The sequence below is a fragment of the Xenopus tropicalis genome, chromosome 5 (genome assembly GCF_000004195.4).
Source record: "Xenopus tropicalis strain Nigerian chromosome 5, UCB_Xtro_10.0, whole genome shotgun sequence".
Classification (NCBI taxonomy): Eukaryota; Metazoa; Chordata; class Amphibia; order Anura; family Pipidae; genus Xenopus; species Xenopus tropicalis.
In genome coordinates, this window is record NC_030681.2 from 67323786 (window position 1) to 67339306 (window position 15521).

At 36.8% G+C, this 15521-nt stretch overlaps 2 protein-coding genes across 4 annotated transcripts in view; one reads left to right on the top strand and one right to left on the bottom strand.

Annotated features, from left to right (window-relative positions):
* Positions 1 to 237: 237 nt before the first annotated feature.
* On the bottom strand, positions 238 to 7166 carry hint3 (histidine triad nucleotide binding protein 3). Its single transcript, NM_001045681.1, is given in 6 exon segments — positions 238 to 991; positions 1540 to 2138; positions 3274 to 3400; positions 3486 to 3555; positions 5692 to 5806; positions 6986 to 7166. Coding segments are annotated over 5 exon segments (462 nt in total). The 5' UTR covers positions 7100 to 7166; the 3' UTR covers positions 238 to 991; positions 1540 to 2102.
* Positions 7167 to 7295: 129 nt separating this feature from the next.
* trmt11 (tRNA methyltransferase 11 homolog) overlaps positions 7296 to 15521 on the top strand; it is a 57956-nt gene continuing 49730 nt past the window's right edge. The window contains exons 1-6 of one of the 3 annotated variants that reach the window (XM_018094227.2): positions 7296 to 7394; positions 9367 to 9432; positions 9838 to 9911; positions 11113 to 11194; positions 11280 to 11372; positions 12651 to 12781. In XM_018094227.2, the coding sequence (XP_017949716.2) occupies positions 7311 to 7394; positions 9367 to 9432; positions 9838 to 9911; positions 11113 to 11194; positions 11280 to 11372; positions 12651 to 12781 (530 nt within the window). In that variant the 5' untranslated portion in view covers positions 7296 to 7310. Of the gene's footprint in view, positions 7395 to 9366; positions 9433 to 9837; positions 9912 to 11112; positions 11195 to 11279; positions 11373 to 12650; positions 12786 to 15521 lie in introns of those variants that run through there. The other 2 variants (XM_002933189.5, XM_031902018.1) reach the window with 2 other exon arrangements.

A 15521-nucleotide genomic window follows, 5' to 3' on the forward strand; every position in this document is an offset into this window, starting at 1 on the left:
AGCAAGTATAGTGTACATAGAAACAACAGGGGTATTGCAATAAAAGGTGCACGTTTTCTAGTCACCCATGGTAGCCAATCAGGGGGTAGCATTTACTGGTCAGCTGTTTAAAAAGTGAATTGGTTGCTTTGGGTGACTAGGTAACACTGCAGGTGACCTTGATAACACTGCATATTGTATAATATCACCCTGATTAAATAATTAATCAATCCAAAAATATAAGACACATGTAACTTAATAAATTAGTTTAATTTTTTACAATGAGGTAAAAGGCAAAAATGCAATTGGATCCCAGGCAAAAGCCTATCACTATATAATAACAGTTTCAGACTGAGAGGGTTGGTGGTGTGTTAGTAGTTAATACTTTCAACTGTTCCCAAGCACTTGCACTGATATTCTATTGAGTATTCTGTGGAAGTTCATTTTCCTCATTATGTTAAAAACACAGTTTTAAGGGAGAAGGAAAGTCACTTTGGCATTATACTGCCAAAAGATTACTCACATTAGTGCAAGCTAGAACGCTATATTTATTCTGCAGAAAGCTTTACCATACCTGAGTAAACAGCCCTAGAAGCTCCCTCCATTTGTTTAAGATAGCTGCTGCCATTTTAGTTGGGTCTCAGTAGCTTTCCTGTTGCAGCTCTGGGGGCTGGTAGCTCAGATCATTCTGATGGGAGAGGGAGTGAATTATTATGGGAGGGGGGAGCAGGAGAATGGAGAGAGCTGCACAGATTCAGGCCCTGGAATTAAGGATTTTTCTGAGAGAGGAAGTCTGATACTGAAGAACGTGTTTTCTTTGATAGAGCACTCAGTGCAGCTTTTCTGTGAGTGCTTATGGCTGTATTTACATAGACTTCTTTTTACCTTTCCTTCTCCTTTAAGCTATTACTCTACTTTCTAGATGATGTTTCAGCTTCTATTGCCTGATTTATTAGCATTACCTTATAAAGGGACCTTATATCCACAAATAAATTTCCTATGGCTTAACTACATAGTAACATAGTAACATAGTAAGTTGGGTTGAAAAAAGACATACGTCCATCAAGTTCAACCATAATGCCTATACCTAACCTGCCTAACTACAAGTTGATCCAGAGGAAGGCAAAAAACCCCATCTGAAGCCTCTCTAATTTGCCTCAGAGGGGAAAAAATTCCTTCCTGACTCCAAGATGGCAATCGGACCAGTCCCTGTATCAACTTGTACTAAGAGCTATCTCCCATAACCGTGTATTCCCTCACTTGCTAAGAATCCATCCAGCCCCTTCTTAAAGCTATATAATGTATCAGCCAGTACGACTGATTCGGGGAGGGAATTCCACAACTTCACAGCTCTCACTGTAAAAAATCCTTTCCGAATATTTAAATGGAACCTCCCTTCTTCTAAACGGAGTGGGTGCCCTCGTGTCCGTTGGAAGGACCTACTGGTAAATAAAACATTAGAGAGGTTATTATATGATCCCCTTATATATTTATACATAGTTATCATGTCACCTCTTAAGCGCCTCTTCTCCAGTGTAAACAGACCCAACTTGGCCATACATGTTTGCATTCTATTTGTTGTTCACTAGGCAATCTGTGATTGCATATTTTTATAGGCCTGTCAGCAAAACAGTAATGACTGCTATTATAAGGGACCCTATACACATCCTTAATAGCATCATGCAACTAGTACTCCCTCCCGTGTGCAAGAACACTGCCAAGGAGCAGCAAATGCCAAGGATGAACACATTGCATTAGATGAAAATCTAATAATTCAATTAAATTAAATCCTTCAGAAAAATCAAAACCAACTGAAAAGTTACATGGGCCATCATTTGCATACTAAAAGTTACAGGTGAAAACTTTTCTTTTAACTGGCATTATTGAGATAGCTATTTGTCCTAACCCACAAATACATGAAAATCCCTGTTATAATATAGCAGGAAGTGCAAAATTATAGGTATGCTTAGGGAATACACTGCAAACTGTAGCTATTTCTGGGTAATGATCTCTAATTACAAACACATTTAATTCATTCACAGGACTTTGGGTTGCCTTCTAGCTGTGTAGGTAAATTGGTATCAGATTCTCTATAGGTTTTCCAGAATGTAGAATGTACCATTTCAACTTGCCTGAAGTTGATCAATCAGCTCATCAGCCTACAAGTAGAAAAGAGGGAGATAAAGACAGTTATGGCCTTTGGGCATGCATTAAGTTAATCTGTAAACAAAACAGTTATACCCCTGGCTAAGAACCAAGAACTGGCAAATTTGCCACTCTAAATTGCCTGCTGAGGTTATTCTTTGATGTGTGGCACTGGCTGTAAATGAAACTAAGAGAATAACCACACAAACCCAAACACACTTGCACATTAATTATTAAGGTCTTATGTTATCATTTAGATGTTTAGCTTGCACCAAATTCTGGTCCCAGCTGTTGTAAAATTTCAAAGTAAGTTTAGTTCTATCCTATTGTAGTAACCCTTTCCCAGGCCCCCAATACGACAGGAAGCAGACAAAGCAGCAAACGGGATGACCTGTAGCAGAATAATACTAAAAAACGTTTTTTGTTGCTCACACAAGATGTTTTGGTGTGCAAACATTTTGTGAATAGCAAAGATACTTGACAGGATTTTGTTCAGCTTAGTACGGGTCATCTCAACAGATATTTGTTAAAACTGGAAAGGGGATTTTCACCTTCAGACAAAACATTTTTGTAAATCATGTTTATTATTCTTAAATGCTTAGTTTTGAAGCTACAGACCATATAAACTATGGATCAGCGCTGCTAAAACTCTCTCTGCTCTGCTTTGCAGGGGATCGCCAGGCAGGCAGCCAAATAAGTAAGTTCACACTGAACTGGTACTGAGCATGCCTTCCCTCTCTTGCTTCTTTTGCATTTAATTGATCCAACTTGCCGAATCTAGCCAGCCAATGGCATCAAAGATATGCTAATAAAGCAGGTGAGGGAAGGCATGCTTAGTACCAGTTCAGTGTAAACTTACTTATTTGTCTGTCTGCAAGTTGGTGTCAGCGATCCCCTGCAAAGAGACAGCAGAGAAAGTCTTAGCGCTACGCCACAGCTTATATGATCTGTAGCTTCAAACTGAACATATAAGATAATAAAGATGATTTGCGAAAATGTTTTTTTCTGACAGGATTTCTAATTATGTATGTTTTTCTTTTAAATTTTGCTAAAGACACAGTTTGCTTTTACTACAATAATAGGAGAAGAAAGTAGTTCTCAAGTGTATTCTTTATTTTGGCAAATTTTACAGTCAAGTTGTACACTTACTGTGATAAACCAGTAGGAATTGACTCTGTAAATCATTCTAGAGAGAAATCCAAGCTGGCTTGCTGGAGCCAGTACATGAAGATGTAAGTGAGAGATTGAGCAAAAAGGAGGATAGTGAAATCCCAATCTGTATGAAAAAATGAGGGTAAAACAGTCAATACAAAATAATAAAGGTTAGTTGGCAGAGAAATACAGAAATGGTAGACCATTACCTTATGTCCTCTAAATCTGTAACATTATTCTTCTGAAGTGTGCTTTTTCCAACTTCCATCATAGTTTTAACTAATGAAAATAAGAAAAACACTGTCACAGTAATGTTAATTTTACCAGTAGTTGTCCAGAGAATTTAAAGTTTGATCACATACTAGGAAATAAAGTAAAACTTAACTGAAACATAATCATTTTTTTCTATTATATAATAGATACATTTATCTATATATAATAGATAAATTCAATTGGGATTGTTTTTATCTGGGTTTCAGGTGAAAATAAAAAACAAACATCAGAGTATCAGAAGGGAGATGTACATGTATCTGCAATCACTGTTTCTCTCACAATGCAGCATTCTTCTCCAGAATTCAAGCGTCACTGCAGTCACAAACAGGGCAGTGCGCAATTACCACAACTCCATGCACATGGTAAGGTGGTGATGGTACAGTGGTGCTTGAAAGTTAGTAAACCCTTTAAAGGGGACCTGTCACCTTAAGAAATAATTCCAAATTGTTTTCTATTGTGTTTGTCAAGCAAAATAAACTTTACTTACACTATATAAATTATTTTAATCTTATTTTCTTCAGCCTTGGAATTCACAATTGCAGCAAGCAGGCAGGGGCCATTTTGTGGACACTGTTATCAAAACAGGCATTGCATCCTGCCAATATCTTGTTTCTGTGCCAGTATGGGGGGGGGGGACCTGATACCTATGTCCATGCACTGGTTACATAATTACATGGTGAGGAGGGAGGGGGAATGCAAGGAGTGCAGCAACATCTAAAAAGTTCTGAATTGAAAGTGAAAGTAACTGCCAGCCCCACCTCTATGCCTAAGGCATAGAGGCGGGGCAGGCAATATATGATTGACAGCTGGGATTTTTAAATGCTTTTATAATGGGTATGGATGTGGTAATAAAAAAATGATTTTGGGTTTCATATTTAATTTGAAAAGGTTTTTTATTATACAACTTTTTATGTCTGGGTGACGGGTCCGCTTTAAAATGTATTATATTTTGATAAAAATGTGACATAAAACATCATCTAATTTTCAAAGTCCTAAAAGTAGATAAAGAAAAACTAGTTAAATAAATGAAACAAAAACAATTGTATTTTGTCATGTATTTAGCGAAAAAAATGATCCAATAACATACCTGCATGTGGCAAAAGTAGGTGAATCATGCTCTCAGTATTTGGTGTGACCCCCCTTGAGCAGCAATAACTGCAAATAAATGTTGCAGTAACTGTTGATCAGTCCTGCACATTGACTTTTTAGCCCATTCCTCCATACAAAACAGCTTCAGCTCTTGGATGCTGGTGGGTTTCCTTACATGAACTACACATAATGTCCTTTCACAACCTATTTAACTGAATTAAGGTCAGGACTTTGACTTGGCCATTCTAGAACATTCACTCTATTCTTCTTTAACCATCATTTGCTAGTAAACCATAGCAATATTTTTTGTGGGAGCAGTGGCTTTCTCGTTGCTACCCTGCCATACACACCATTGCTGTTTAGTGTTCTACTGATGGTGGACTCATGAACATAATTCGCCAATGTGAGATAGGCCTTCAGTTGTTAGAAGTTACCCTGGGTCCCTTTGTAACCTCTGGGATTATTAGACACCTTGCAGTTGGAGTTAACTTTGGTGGTTGACCACTTCTGGGTAGGGTAACAACAGTCTTGAATTTCTTGCACTTCCATTTGTGCACAACCTGTCTGACTGTTGATTGATGGTATCTAAACTTTTTCTGAGGTCCTCAGACAACTCCTTTGTTTAAGCCATGATACACATCCACAAATGTGTAGTATGTGTGATCAGGCTTTGCTGGATCCCTGTTCTTTAAATAAAACGGGGTCTGTCACTCACACCTGATTGTTGACTCATTGACTGAGAACACCAGACTCTGATTTCACCTTCAAATTATATTTTACAGCCAGCTGTTCGTCCCAGCCACCTGGTTCTGTCCCTGCTCACATGCCAAAAAACGTTTTCATACAGAAGTCGGTAGGACTATGCACTGTACTTACTGAAGTAAATACTATTATTTTAGAACAGAAGAGTGTGGCTAAGAACATGTTTATTTTTTCTCCCTTACTCTGCCCAATTTTTCTTGCCCAGAGTTTTTTTTTCCTTGAAGAATAATGTGGACCTGAAGATTACTTTAAAAAGGAGACAGTCCCTTAAGCATAAAACAATGTACTTACTAAGCTGCACATGGTCTTTAGTAAGTGTCTTGCAGGTGCCCACATGCTTCTTAGGTACCACCAGATAGTGATGAGTTACTGCAGGCCTTATATCTTTAAAGCAGACTAGATCATCCTGCCGAAGAAAAAGTAATGTCATTATAAACAATCTATTGATTGTCTATTTTGAAGCCTTGCATTGTAAGAAGATGGGTTTTCTGCAGCAATTACCTAACTTACATAAAAAAGACATTGTGTGTTTGCCAGGGTACATGTCCACATAAAACAGAGCACTATCTTTGCGTTGGTTAATTACATTAATATATGTATAAAAATATAGAAGGAATGTGCTGAGAAATGTTGTGTTTTGGCCTGATTTACTGAAAATTAATACCTCAGTTCACATCAATGTCCTGCAATGTTTCATTTGCCCAGTTCCTCGGCCACAGTTACCAGATGATGTTTTAGGAAATCTTTCACATTAGTACAGCAATGATTGTTTACCTAAAAAGTTGTTTGTTACCCTTTAGAGTCTTGTATAGGTATTAGATGTGAGAGTTGTTTCGTTTTTATATATTTGAACCATGGGAAACGTGAACAGGTCTAACCTGCACTGCAACACCACATTTTGGACACAAAATCAACTGATAAGTAAATATATTGTTGTATTGTAAATATAACTAACAGAAATGTATTAAAATTCCAGGACTTGATTAACAAGTAAGGAATAATTAGACAAAATGCAAGGATAATCCTAATGCATCCTTGTTCAGATTCAGATCACATGGCCAACAAAATAGCTATATCCAGGAAGTTACTTATACGCTTTAAGCACACAAACATTATTATTCTTATCATTATTATAATCTCACGTCTCTGTGATACTTAACTTATTGCAATTGTACCTTGTATTTATTGTTATACTTTGTATTCATTATTTTAATAACCCCCTGTTGTATTAATCTATTCTACTGTACAGCGCTTTATAAATAAATATATACATACAATTCTAATTAATACAATTAGTGCTACCCTTATGAATGGGTTGTCTAGTAGTGCTTCTGAATTATCACAAAATCTGGGAACCTTATATTAAAATGACCGATTCTCATCACTCATATACAGAGATAAACCATTGGTTTACCAGTTACCACACATAGCTCCAAATGGTGACCAAACAAGAACGCCCATAGTTACCCAGCATTCATTATCAACCACACCAGCTCTATTGTCAGTAACTAATCCTGGCTACTGCACCATATCAGCTGCCATGGCTATAGCCGTGCGTGATAGCGCCCTTTTCCCGATTACTCACGTCTGAGTGCAACAGCTCAGCACCGCTCTCCTGCTTGTTAGCGATTCTGCAGAAGATGCAGCTCATGTCATAGCTGTGGTTTTGCTCTACAGTCGCCCCTGCTTCTGCCGACATTTTCCACTCTGACAAAATACCAGTGCCTTATAGTAGTAAGGTCCGAATCATAGGTTGCTCACAGTCACCAAAATGTAACCTACTTGTGCCACTTCCCTGTCACCTTGTATATACAGCCTCACCCCTTTGTTACTTTTCTTCTTCGCCTGCGCTCTCACACTAGGTTACATCCCTGTGCGACTGTACGCCCTCCCTCTGTGACGGAGCCAAGATGGCGCTGCCCTGTAAGACCGGTGCTGCGTTTAAGAAGTATTTGCTACTGCTGGCGCAAGAGAATTGCGAATTTCGTATGCCGGTAAGGGTTCGCACCCCACTATGGCTGCGTTTGCTTGTTTTACGAAGTCGGTTACTGGGGGCAGGGAAAAGCTGGCAGGAACGCTATGCACGGCTTCCTTTCACTGGGCACTATCCATGCGGGTTTTACAGTTCTTGTGCCGGTGATTGGTGTAAAGTGTTTGGATATAAATTAATTCTTAAGTATTTGAAGAAAATAAACAATATAGAAATAATGATGATTATGCATGGGCTATGTGTATCTTAAACCAAGAATGGCCAGTTTCTAGGTCCTCGACTGCTTATGAATTACAATTCCAAGTGTTCTCCAACAGTTTTGGGGGTATTAGAATTATCAACTGCAGGTTCCGGACTCTCAACACAATAGGCAGACAGTGGTGTAATTAGAATGTAATGGGCGGCTGACCCCTGCATATGACCCTTTTGCAAATATACCTTTAAAATGGATATCAGTCATGTCTTTGCTGGGTTCTGTACATCCCACCAGAGGTTTCATGCTCCGCTTACACTGTTGTTGCATTCCTCATTACAGCCAGCATGTTCTGATGGCCTCAAGAATTCATATTGTGGTCTGCTGGGAATCTCTGAACTTCAGTATTGTTTGGAGGAAGTTATATTAGCAGAGATTGGCTATGAGACACCTGAGCATACATACCGTGTTTCCCCGAAAATAAGACACTGTCTTATATTTTTTTAAGCTCCAAAATATGCACTAGGTCTTATTTTCAGGGGATGTCTTATTTTTCCATGAAGAAGAATACAGTACACATTTATTCCACCTAGGTAGGTGTCTTATTTTTGGGGGGTGCCTTATTTTCCAAGGGGGGTGCCTTACTTTCGGAGGATGTCCTATTTTCGGGGAAACAGGGTACATATGTACCTACTACTGACCGCTCATGATTACCGCAGGCAAATTAGAAGTACGTCTGTACATTCTGCTGGTGTAACTTTCACTCAGAAACCTGGGAAAGTGAAAACTATGGTGACTGAGTTATTTGCTAGTGTCCTATATTTTTTAATCTATAGCACTTATGAAGTTAACCATTGTTAAGCTGATGTTATGATTTATGTGTTTTTGTATTCTGTCTTAAAATTACAAATTATACATATTTTTCTATTTTAATAAAAATAAAACTACTTACAGGTATGGGATCCCTTATCCAGAAAGTTCCAAATTACGAAAAGGTCATCTCCCATAGACTCCATTATAAGTAAATAATTCTAATTTTCAATTATTTGCTTTTTCTCTGTAATAATAAAACAGTATCTTGTACTTGATCCCAGCTAAGATATAATTAATCCTTATTGGAGACAAAACAATCTTATTGGGTTTATTCAATATGTAAATGATTTTTAGCAGATTTAAGTTATGGAGATCCAAATTACAGAAAGATCCCTTATCCGGAAAATCCCAGGTCCCGAGCATTCTGGATAACAGGTCCCATACCTGTACTAGATTTAGGATTCAGTGGTGTTTCTTTACTGTTCGTCAGCTTTAAAGATAATCTCTGTTCCTTTAAAAATGGCATTAAGGATGCTGGTTTTAAAGAATCTGATTATTATAGTCTTAAGCTGGCCACACACGTGGCAATTTTTGATCTTTTCTGCGACCATCGGTTGCCTGTAAGATCGTTCCAACCCTCCACTGAAGTTCAGGGCTGAATCGTCAGATATGGAGGTAGAAACAATAGGATTTCTAGCTCCTTCTGCCGATTCAGCCCTGAACATAGACTTTGCTTGGACACCTTCAGTGGCTTTTATACGATATTATCGGTGCGTGTATGGCCAGCTTTATTCCTAATTAGTATTGTTGTATTTATTGTGGAGTTATAAAAACACCCAAACAGTTTTTAAAATAGTAACACGGTTTCATTACATTAGTACTAAAAGATTTATGAAAGTTGAATATGAGTTGTTTATAAAGATCCTATTTGGCTTAATATTCAAATATATAATTTGTTTTTGCTCTCCAGGAAATTAAGTCTCTTCTTTCTGTTTATGGCGGACATTTTAATAATCTTCAAGATGCACATGGAAAGGTAAGTTGAACACTTGATGATCAAGATTTCCCTTTGTAACACTGTATATCTCTACTATATTTTTAAGTCTGAGTAATATACTATTTACTATGAAAAATTGTCTCTAAATCCAATTGCAATAACAGTAATATCATGAGAATGCAAAATCACTGTGTTATGTCATGTTATCTATATGTCTTTAAACTGTAATACTTACCTTTACCCTAACCCTCCTTTTCTTTCTGTACCCCCAAAAACCTGAAAATTAATAAAAAGTTATTTGAAAAAAAAAAAAAAGATTTCCCTTTGTGTCCAGGGATATATTAAAGGTAGCATGATTAAAAATGTGACTGTAAATGTTATGTTTTTACAAACGTTCTGCCTTCCTTTGTTAACTTTTTTCTTTTTTTTTTTTTTTTGATACAGTCTCCTTTCTGTATTCTTAACCTTCCTTCAGAAGAAATGGCAAGAAAACTTATGAAGAGGACAGTGTGTGCAAAGTAAGGCTCTGGTATTTCTGGTGTACCACAGTACAGACATGGCATTCTTTATTCAAAATTACTGGAAGGCCACTGCACTTAGAGTCCATTTTAATGAAATAATTTTATTTTTTCAAATTTTTTTTTTCTCTCTAATAATAAAAACATTACTTTGTACTTCATCCCAAGTTGCACAAATTCCTATTGATGACAAAACAATCCTACTGAGTTTATTTAATACATAAATGTGTTTTAGCATATTTAAGGAATGGAGATCCAAATTACATAAAGATCCCTTATCCAGAAATGCTCAGGTCCCAAACATTCCAGATAACAGATCCTGTACCTACTACAGATCTGCATTTTTTGTTTACTTACAACCCTGTTTCTAGTAGTTTTAAACTTATGTGATCAATTGAGGTCAGCAGTTATGATCTAAAGAGGCCAGTCTTCTCCAGCTCAGACCTACAATACAGACAATTTGCTTTTAAACTTTTGCAAGATTCCAGGAGGACTTTTTGTCAGTATTTAAAAAAATAAAACAAAAAGTTACCAAAATGTGGCAGTATGCAGAGATACTGTGAAGATTGTAGTGAGCTCAGATAAAAACTTCAGGTTTGGAGAGAACACAGATATTGCGCAAAGAGCTGAAAAAGAGGGATAGTGCATGGAGAGTGGGGAAGCCATGGAAATTAGGGAAAGTGCCTGGGATCGAGAAAGGATCTGGAGAGGGCACTTAGATGAAGGAAGAGGCAGGGTGAATTAGGGTAGGGGGTTGGAAAGAGCATAATGTGTTGAAGTACACCTTACATAACAGAATACACATATGTATCATTTATATGTAATAAAACATATCCCATACCCCTCAGGATGTTCTGACACAGGTTATTTAATGTTGCTGCAAGACAGTTTAGCACCAGTTATGCAGTAACACACACTATTTTGCCACTATTACGTGTTTTGGTTTTCAAGGGTAAAATCATGCTTAAGAAGTAAAGGATTTTTGGTATAAATATTTCTATAATTACCTTTCTATATGCTGCAAAAGAAAGCATACTTGCATTCTAGAAAGCTTTGTTCATTACCTGCCTGCTGATTCTCCTCTAACTTTCATGGTATGTTCATCACAATTGGCAACTACTGTTATTAACTTGCCCTTGGCATTTATAAAATTAAGAAGTTAGATTTGTGATATTTACATATCTACCCACTATTTTTTCAGATCTGTGTTTGAGTTGTGGGGTCATGGGAAAACATTTACGGAATTTCAACAATCCGTCCTAAGTTATCCTTTGGAAAAAATGGTAGGAACAGTGTACATTATATAGTAAAATTGGACATTTTCTATTTCTTCTGTATAACATTTAGCTTTCTTCCATTTTATTTTAGATGCCATACCTTCAGCCCAATTCTACTTACAAAATAATCATTCATACATTTAATAAAACATTCACACAGAAGGAAAAAGTTGAGAAAATTAATGTAAGTGGACCATTTTTAAATTTAACATGAACTCTGTAAATTTAAGCAATTTGTTTGAATGTTGAATGAATAAATGACAAGATCATGTTGAAAGGGTTTTTTACTTTAAAGTTAACTTTTAGTTCTTAAGTTCTACAATGCCCCATTCTTAGCAGTTTTTTAATTTGTCTTTAGTTTTATTCTTCTGTCTCTTTCCATCTGCCAGATGGGGATCTGTGAGGCTACATTGTTATTGTTACTTCTTTTTAGGCCCTGTCCTATTTATTATCTAGTGATATGATTGGCATGTTTGGGATTGTTGTATACCAAATAAATCTACATGAGACCAATTGTTCAATATATAGAGTAATATCGTAGAACATAAAAACATCGATCTTGCAAATACTATTTTTCATAGAAAAGATCTTCGAATTGGCAGTTGATGCAAAGAAACCAGTCTAATATTTGTTTTTATTTATACATACAGATATTGTCAGGGATACTACTAAAATTTTCTTATCTTTCAAATCACAGAAACAACTAACATCAGTGGTACAATAATATCTTTTCAGATCATCTGCTCAAAAATCAGTGAACTGTTATCTTTGACCCTAACAAACAAATAAGTAATACCTTTCCAGATAGGTCACACTTGTACAACATAATAGAAGTTAGGTTGCTGGTAAATTTTTCTCTTAAAGCGGACCTGTCACCCTAAGAAATAAGTCCAAATTATTTTCTATATTGTTAGTTGAGCAAAATAAACTTTACTTACTCTATATAAATAATATAAATCTTGTTTCCTTCCGTTGTGGAATTACTCAATCAAAGCAGGCAGGCACCATTTTGTGGGCACTGTTATTAAGACAAGCTTTGTATCATGCCAAAATCTTGTTTATGTGCCAGAATGGGGGACCAGATGTCCAGGCCCATGCACTGGATACACAATTATATGAGGAGGAGGGAGGGGAAAAGTGAGATGTGCAGTGACATCTAGGAAGTGCTGAATGGAAAGCTAAAGTTATTGTCTGCCCCGCCTCTATGCCTAAGGCATAGAGGCGGGGCAAGCAATATATGATTGACAGCTGTGATTTTTAAATGCCTTTATAATGGGTTTGGAAGTGTTAATATAAAAATGAATTTGGGTTTCATGTTTAATTTGAACAGGACTTTTATTATACAGATTTTCATGTCTGGGTGACAGGTCCACTTTAAAGAACTATCTTCAAAGTAAACACAATTCCTCATACTTTATGTGAAGGATCTACATAGCTGCACTAATAATCTCTATATTAACAGGCTATGGAGTTTCTTCCTTTTCAAGGAAAAGTAAACTTGCAGAATGCTGAGAACATATTTTATGTGCTTGAGGATTATGGCTCAGACCCAAACAAAGCCCCTAAAGAGCCTTTTGAAATCTTCTTTGGTCGGTGGGTAAGTTGTTTTATTTATTTTACCTTTACTCTTTATCTAATATATTTTAATGAAATGTGGGTGGTGTTGTCCGCAGATTTTAAAAATGTTTTTAGTTCCGTGGGTTTTCTTTGTTTACATACATCTTTTATTTTTTCTGACAGCAATATAAATATATAAATTAATTACCACATTTATCAAAAAAAATCAGCTTTGATCAATGTGTTCATAATTCAGAATACTTTGAGCAGTCGCACTACATTCTGTGCTTTCAGGTATAACCGCTCAGCACAGCCACTGTGCTGTAACCCTGAATTTCTAAGCCCTTAACATTGTGTTAAAAATATCGCAATACAGATATATTTTAAAGGGGAAGTGTTAACTATTCAGAAAAGCACTTTTCCATCTCCTAATTATCCTTCAAAGAGAGCAGTATCAGTATTAGGAAGAGAATAATACAATTTGATTGCTTTTCATGTTTTGAAATGTATTCTTATAAAGTCTTTTCTTAGCCTGTGCTATCCAAACATTGGCTAAATAAATGACGAATAAACTTTGTGATTGCACTCAAAATTACACTTTGCAACTAATACATTTAAAATAATGGAAAATGTGTAAGTAATGTAAATTGGAACATCATTTAGAATTCATTTATTTAGTTTTATATTTTACTCCTTTTTGAGGGTACCTGTTCCATGTATGACCTGTATTTTCATTGTATTTGTAAGTCTGTGCATGATGTTTATGTATTGCTGTTTAATACTTGATCAAGATGCAAAATCACTTCATACCCAAACAGCAGATTTAAAAAAATGCAGTGCATTTGTACATTTCTTTTACAACATAGATGGGTGTTTTACAATTGCACTCCAACAATGTATATCTTTTTAATTATAAAAGGAAAACAAAACCCTCCTTACTCCCTCGCCACAAATGGTTGTTATGCATTCATGTTCTGCCTCTCCTTGAAAAAGCTCTGACAAAAAGTCAGTGGTGCATGGAGCCACATCTGAAGCCTTTCTGACCTGCACTTCTCCTCTTAAAGGACAGACTGCCTCCATTGGAGTTAGGGTCCAGGTAGTACATCTTTTTTGTTATCTATTGTTCAGGGCCAGTTCTTACCAGGAATCTCTGTGGTGGCACATACTTAAAAAACACTACTTTCTTGTAGTTACCCAGATGGTGCTATGATACTTCTAAGGAGAATTCCTCTCAGGCCTAGGACAAAAAGGCCACATTGAGTGGTTGCCTCCTTTTCTTGCTCTAGTTTTAAAGCTTATTTCCCTTCAGGGTACAGGGACTGATATGACAGTCCCTTAATCCTTGGGCATCCCGTGTGAAATGAGGATTCACTTGCGGGGCTTTCAACTCTTTTCAGGACTGTCCAGAGTATGCTCCATCTTTTTTCTGATGATTGCTTGGATGATGACCACTGGAGGGGGAATAGTCTGGTGAGCAGTACAATCAGAGCTTCCACACGGAGGCATTTGATGTTCATTCGTCATCAGCATATTTTTGGGTCCCCTAAAAGTTTCTGGTATAGTTACTCCTCCCTAACTTGCTAGGAAACTATGGGCAAATAAGCTCACTTTCCTGTTTTAGACACCCCAGTCTTGAGCCTTACCAAGCAAATTAAACTTTCTGTCCTGAAACTGGTTTGCTGCAGGCTGGGTTAGACTAGCTACTGGAAGGTATTTTTTTCTAGAACCCCTAGCAGAAAACATCAGAGAGGCAAAACCTATCTCTGTGAATCAAAAGATTGAAAGTCAATTTATGTTATTAGACAGGGCTTTTGTGTCTGTAACAGCACTTCCTCACCTTTTTACCCCTCAAAGTGGTTGTTCACCTTAAATTTAACTTTTAGTACGTTATAGAATGGCCAATTATAAGCAACTTTTTAACTTGTCTTCATTATATATTTTTTCAATTATTTGTCGTCTTCTTTAAACTCTTTGAAGCTTTCAAATGGGGGTCACTGACCCTGGCAGTAAAAAACAATAGCTCTGTGAGGCAGCAGTTTTATTGTTATTGATACTTTTTATAATTTTATTCTCTATTGAGCCCCTACTATTCATATATCAGTATCTCATTCAAACCACTCCCTGACTGATAAGGTAATTTGGACCGTAGTAACCCAATAGCTGTTATAACTCTAAACTGGAGAGTTGCTGAACTCTTGAATTATTGAAATAATTTAAAAAAAACTACATATAATAAAAAATGAGGGTCGATTGCAAATTGTCTCAGAATATTACTCTCTACATCATACTAAAAGTTAACTCAAAGATGAACAACCCCTTTAAGGGAAAGTTTTTTTTAGGCTTAAAGGAGGAGGAAAGGTAAAAACTAAGTAACCTTTATCAGAAAGGTCTATGTAAATACAGCCATAAGCACTCACAGAAAAGCTGCTCTAATATTAAAAGAAACACAGGATTTCTTTTCTTCTTTTGTGTACACATGTTCTACAGTATCAGACTTCCTCTCCCAGAAAAATCCTTCATTCCTTGAGCCTGAATCTGCTCAGCTCTCTCCTCTATCCCTTCTCCTGCTCTCCGCTCCCATAAGAATTCACTCTTCCTCCCATCAGAATGTGTGATCTGAGCTACCAGCAGCTAGAGCTGCAGCAAGGAAGCTACTGAGACCAAGCTAAAATGGCAGCTACTATCTTAAGCAAACAGATTGAGCTTCTAGGGCTGTCTACTCAGGTATGAATAAATACAGCATTCTAACGTGCACTAATATGGTTAATTTATTGGC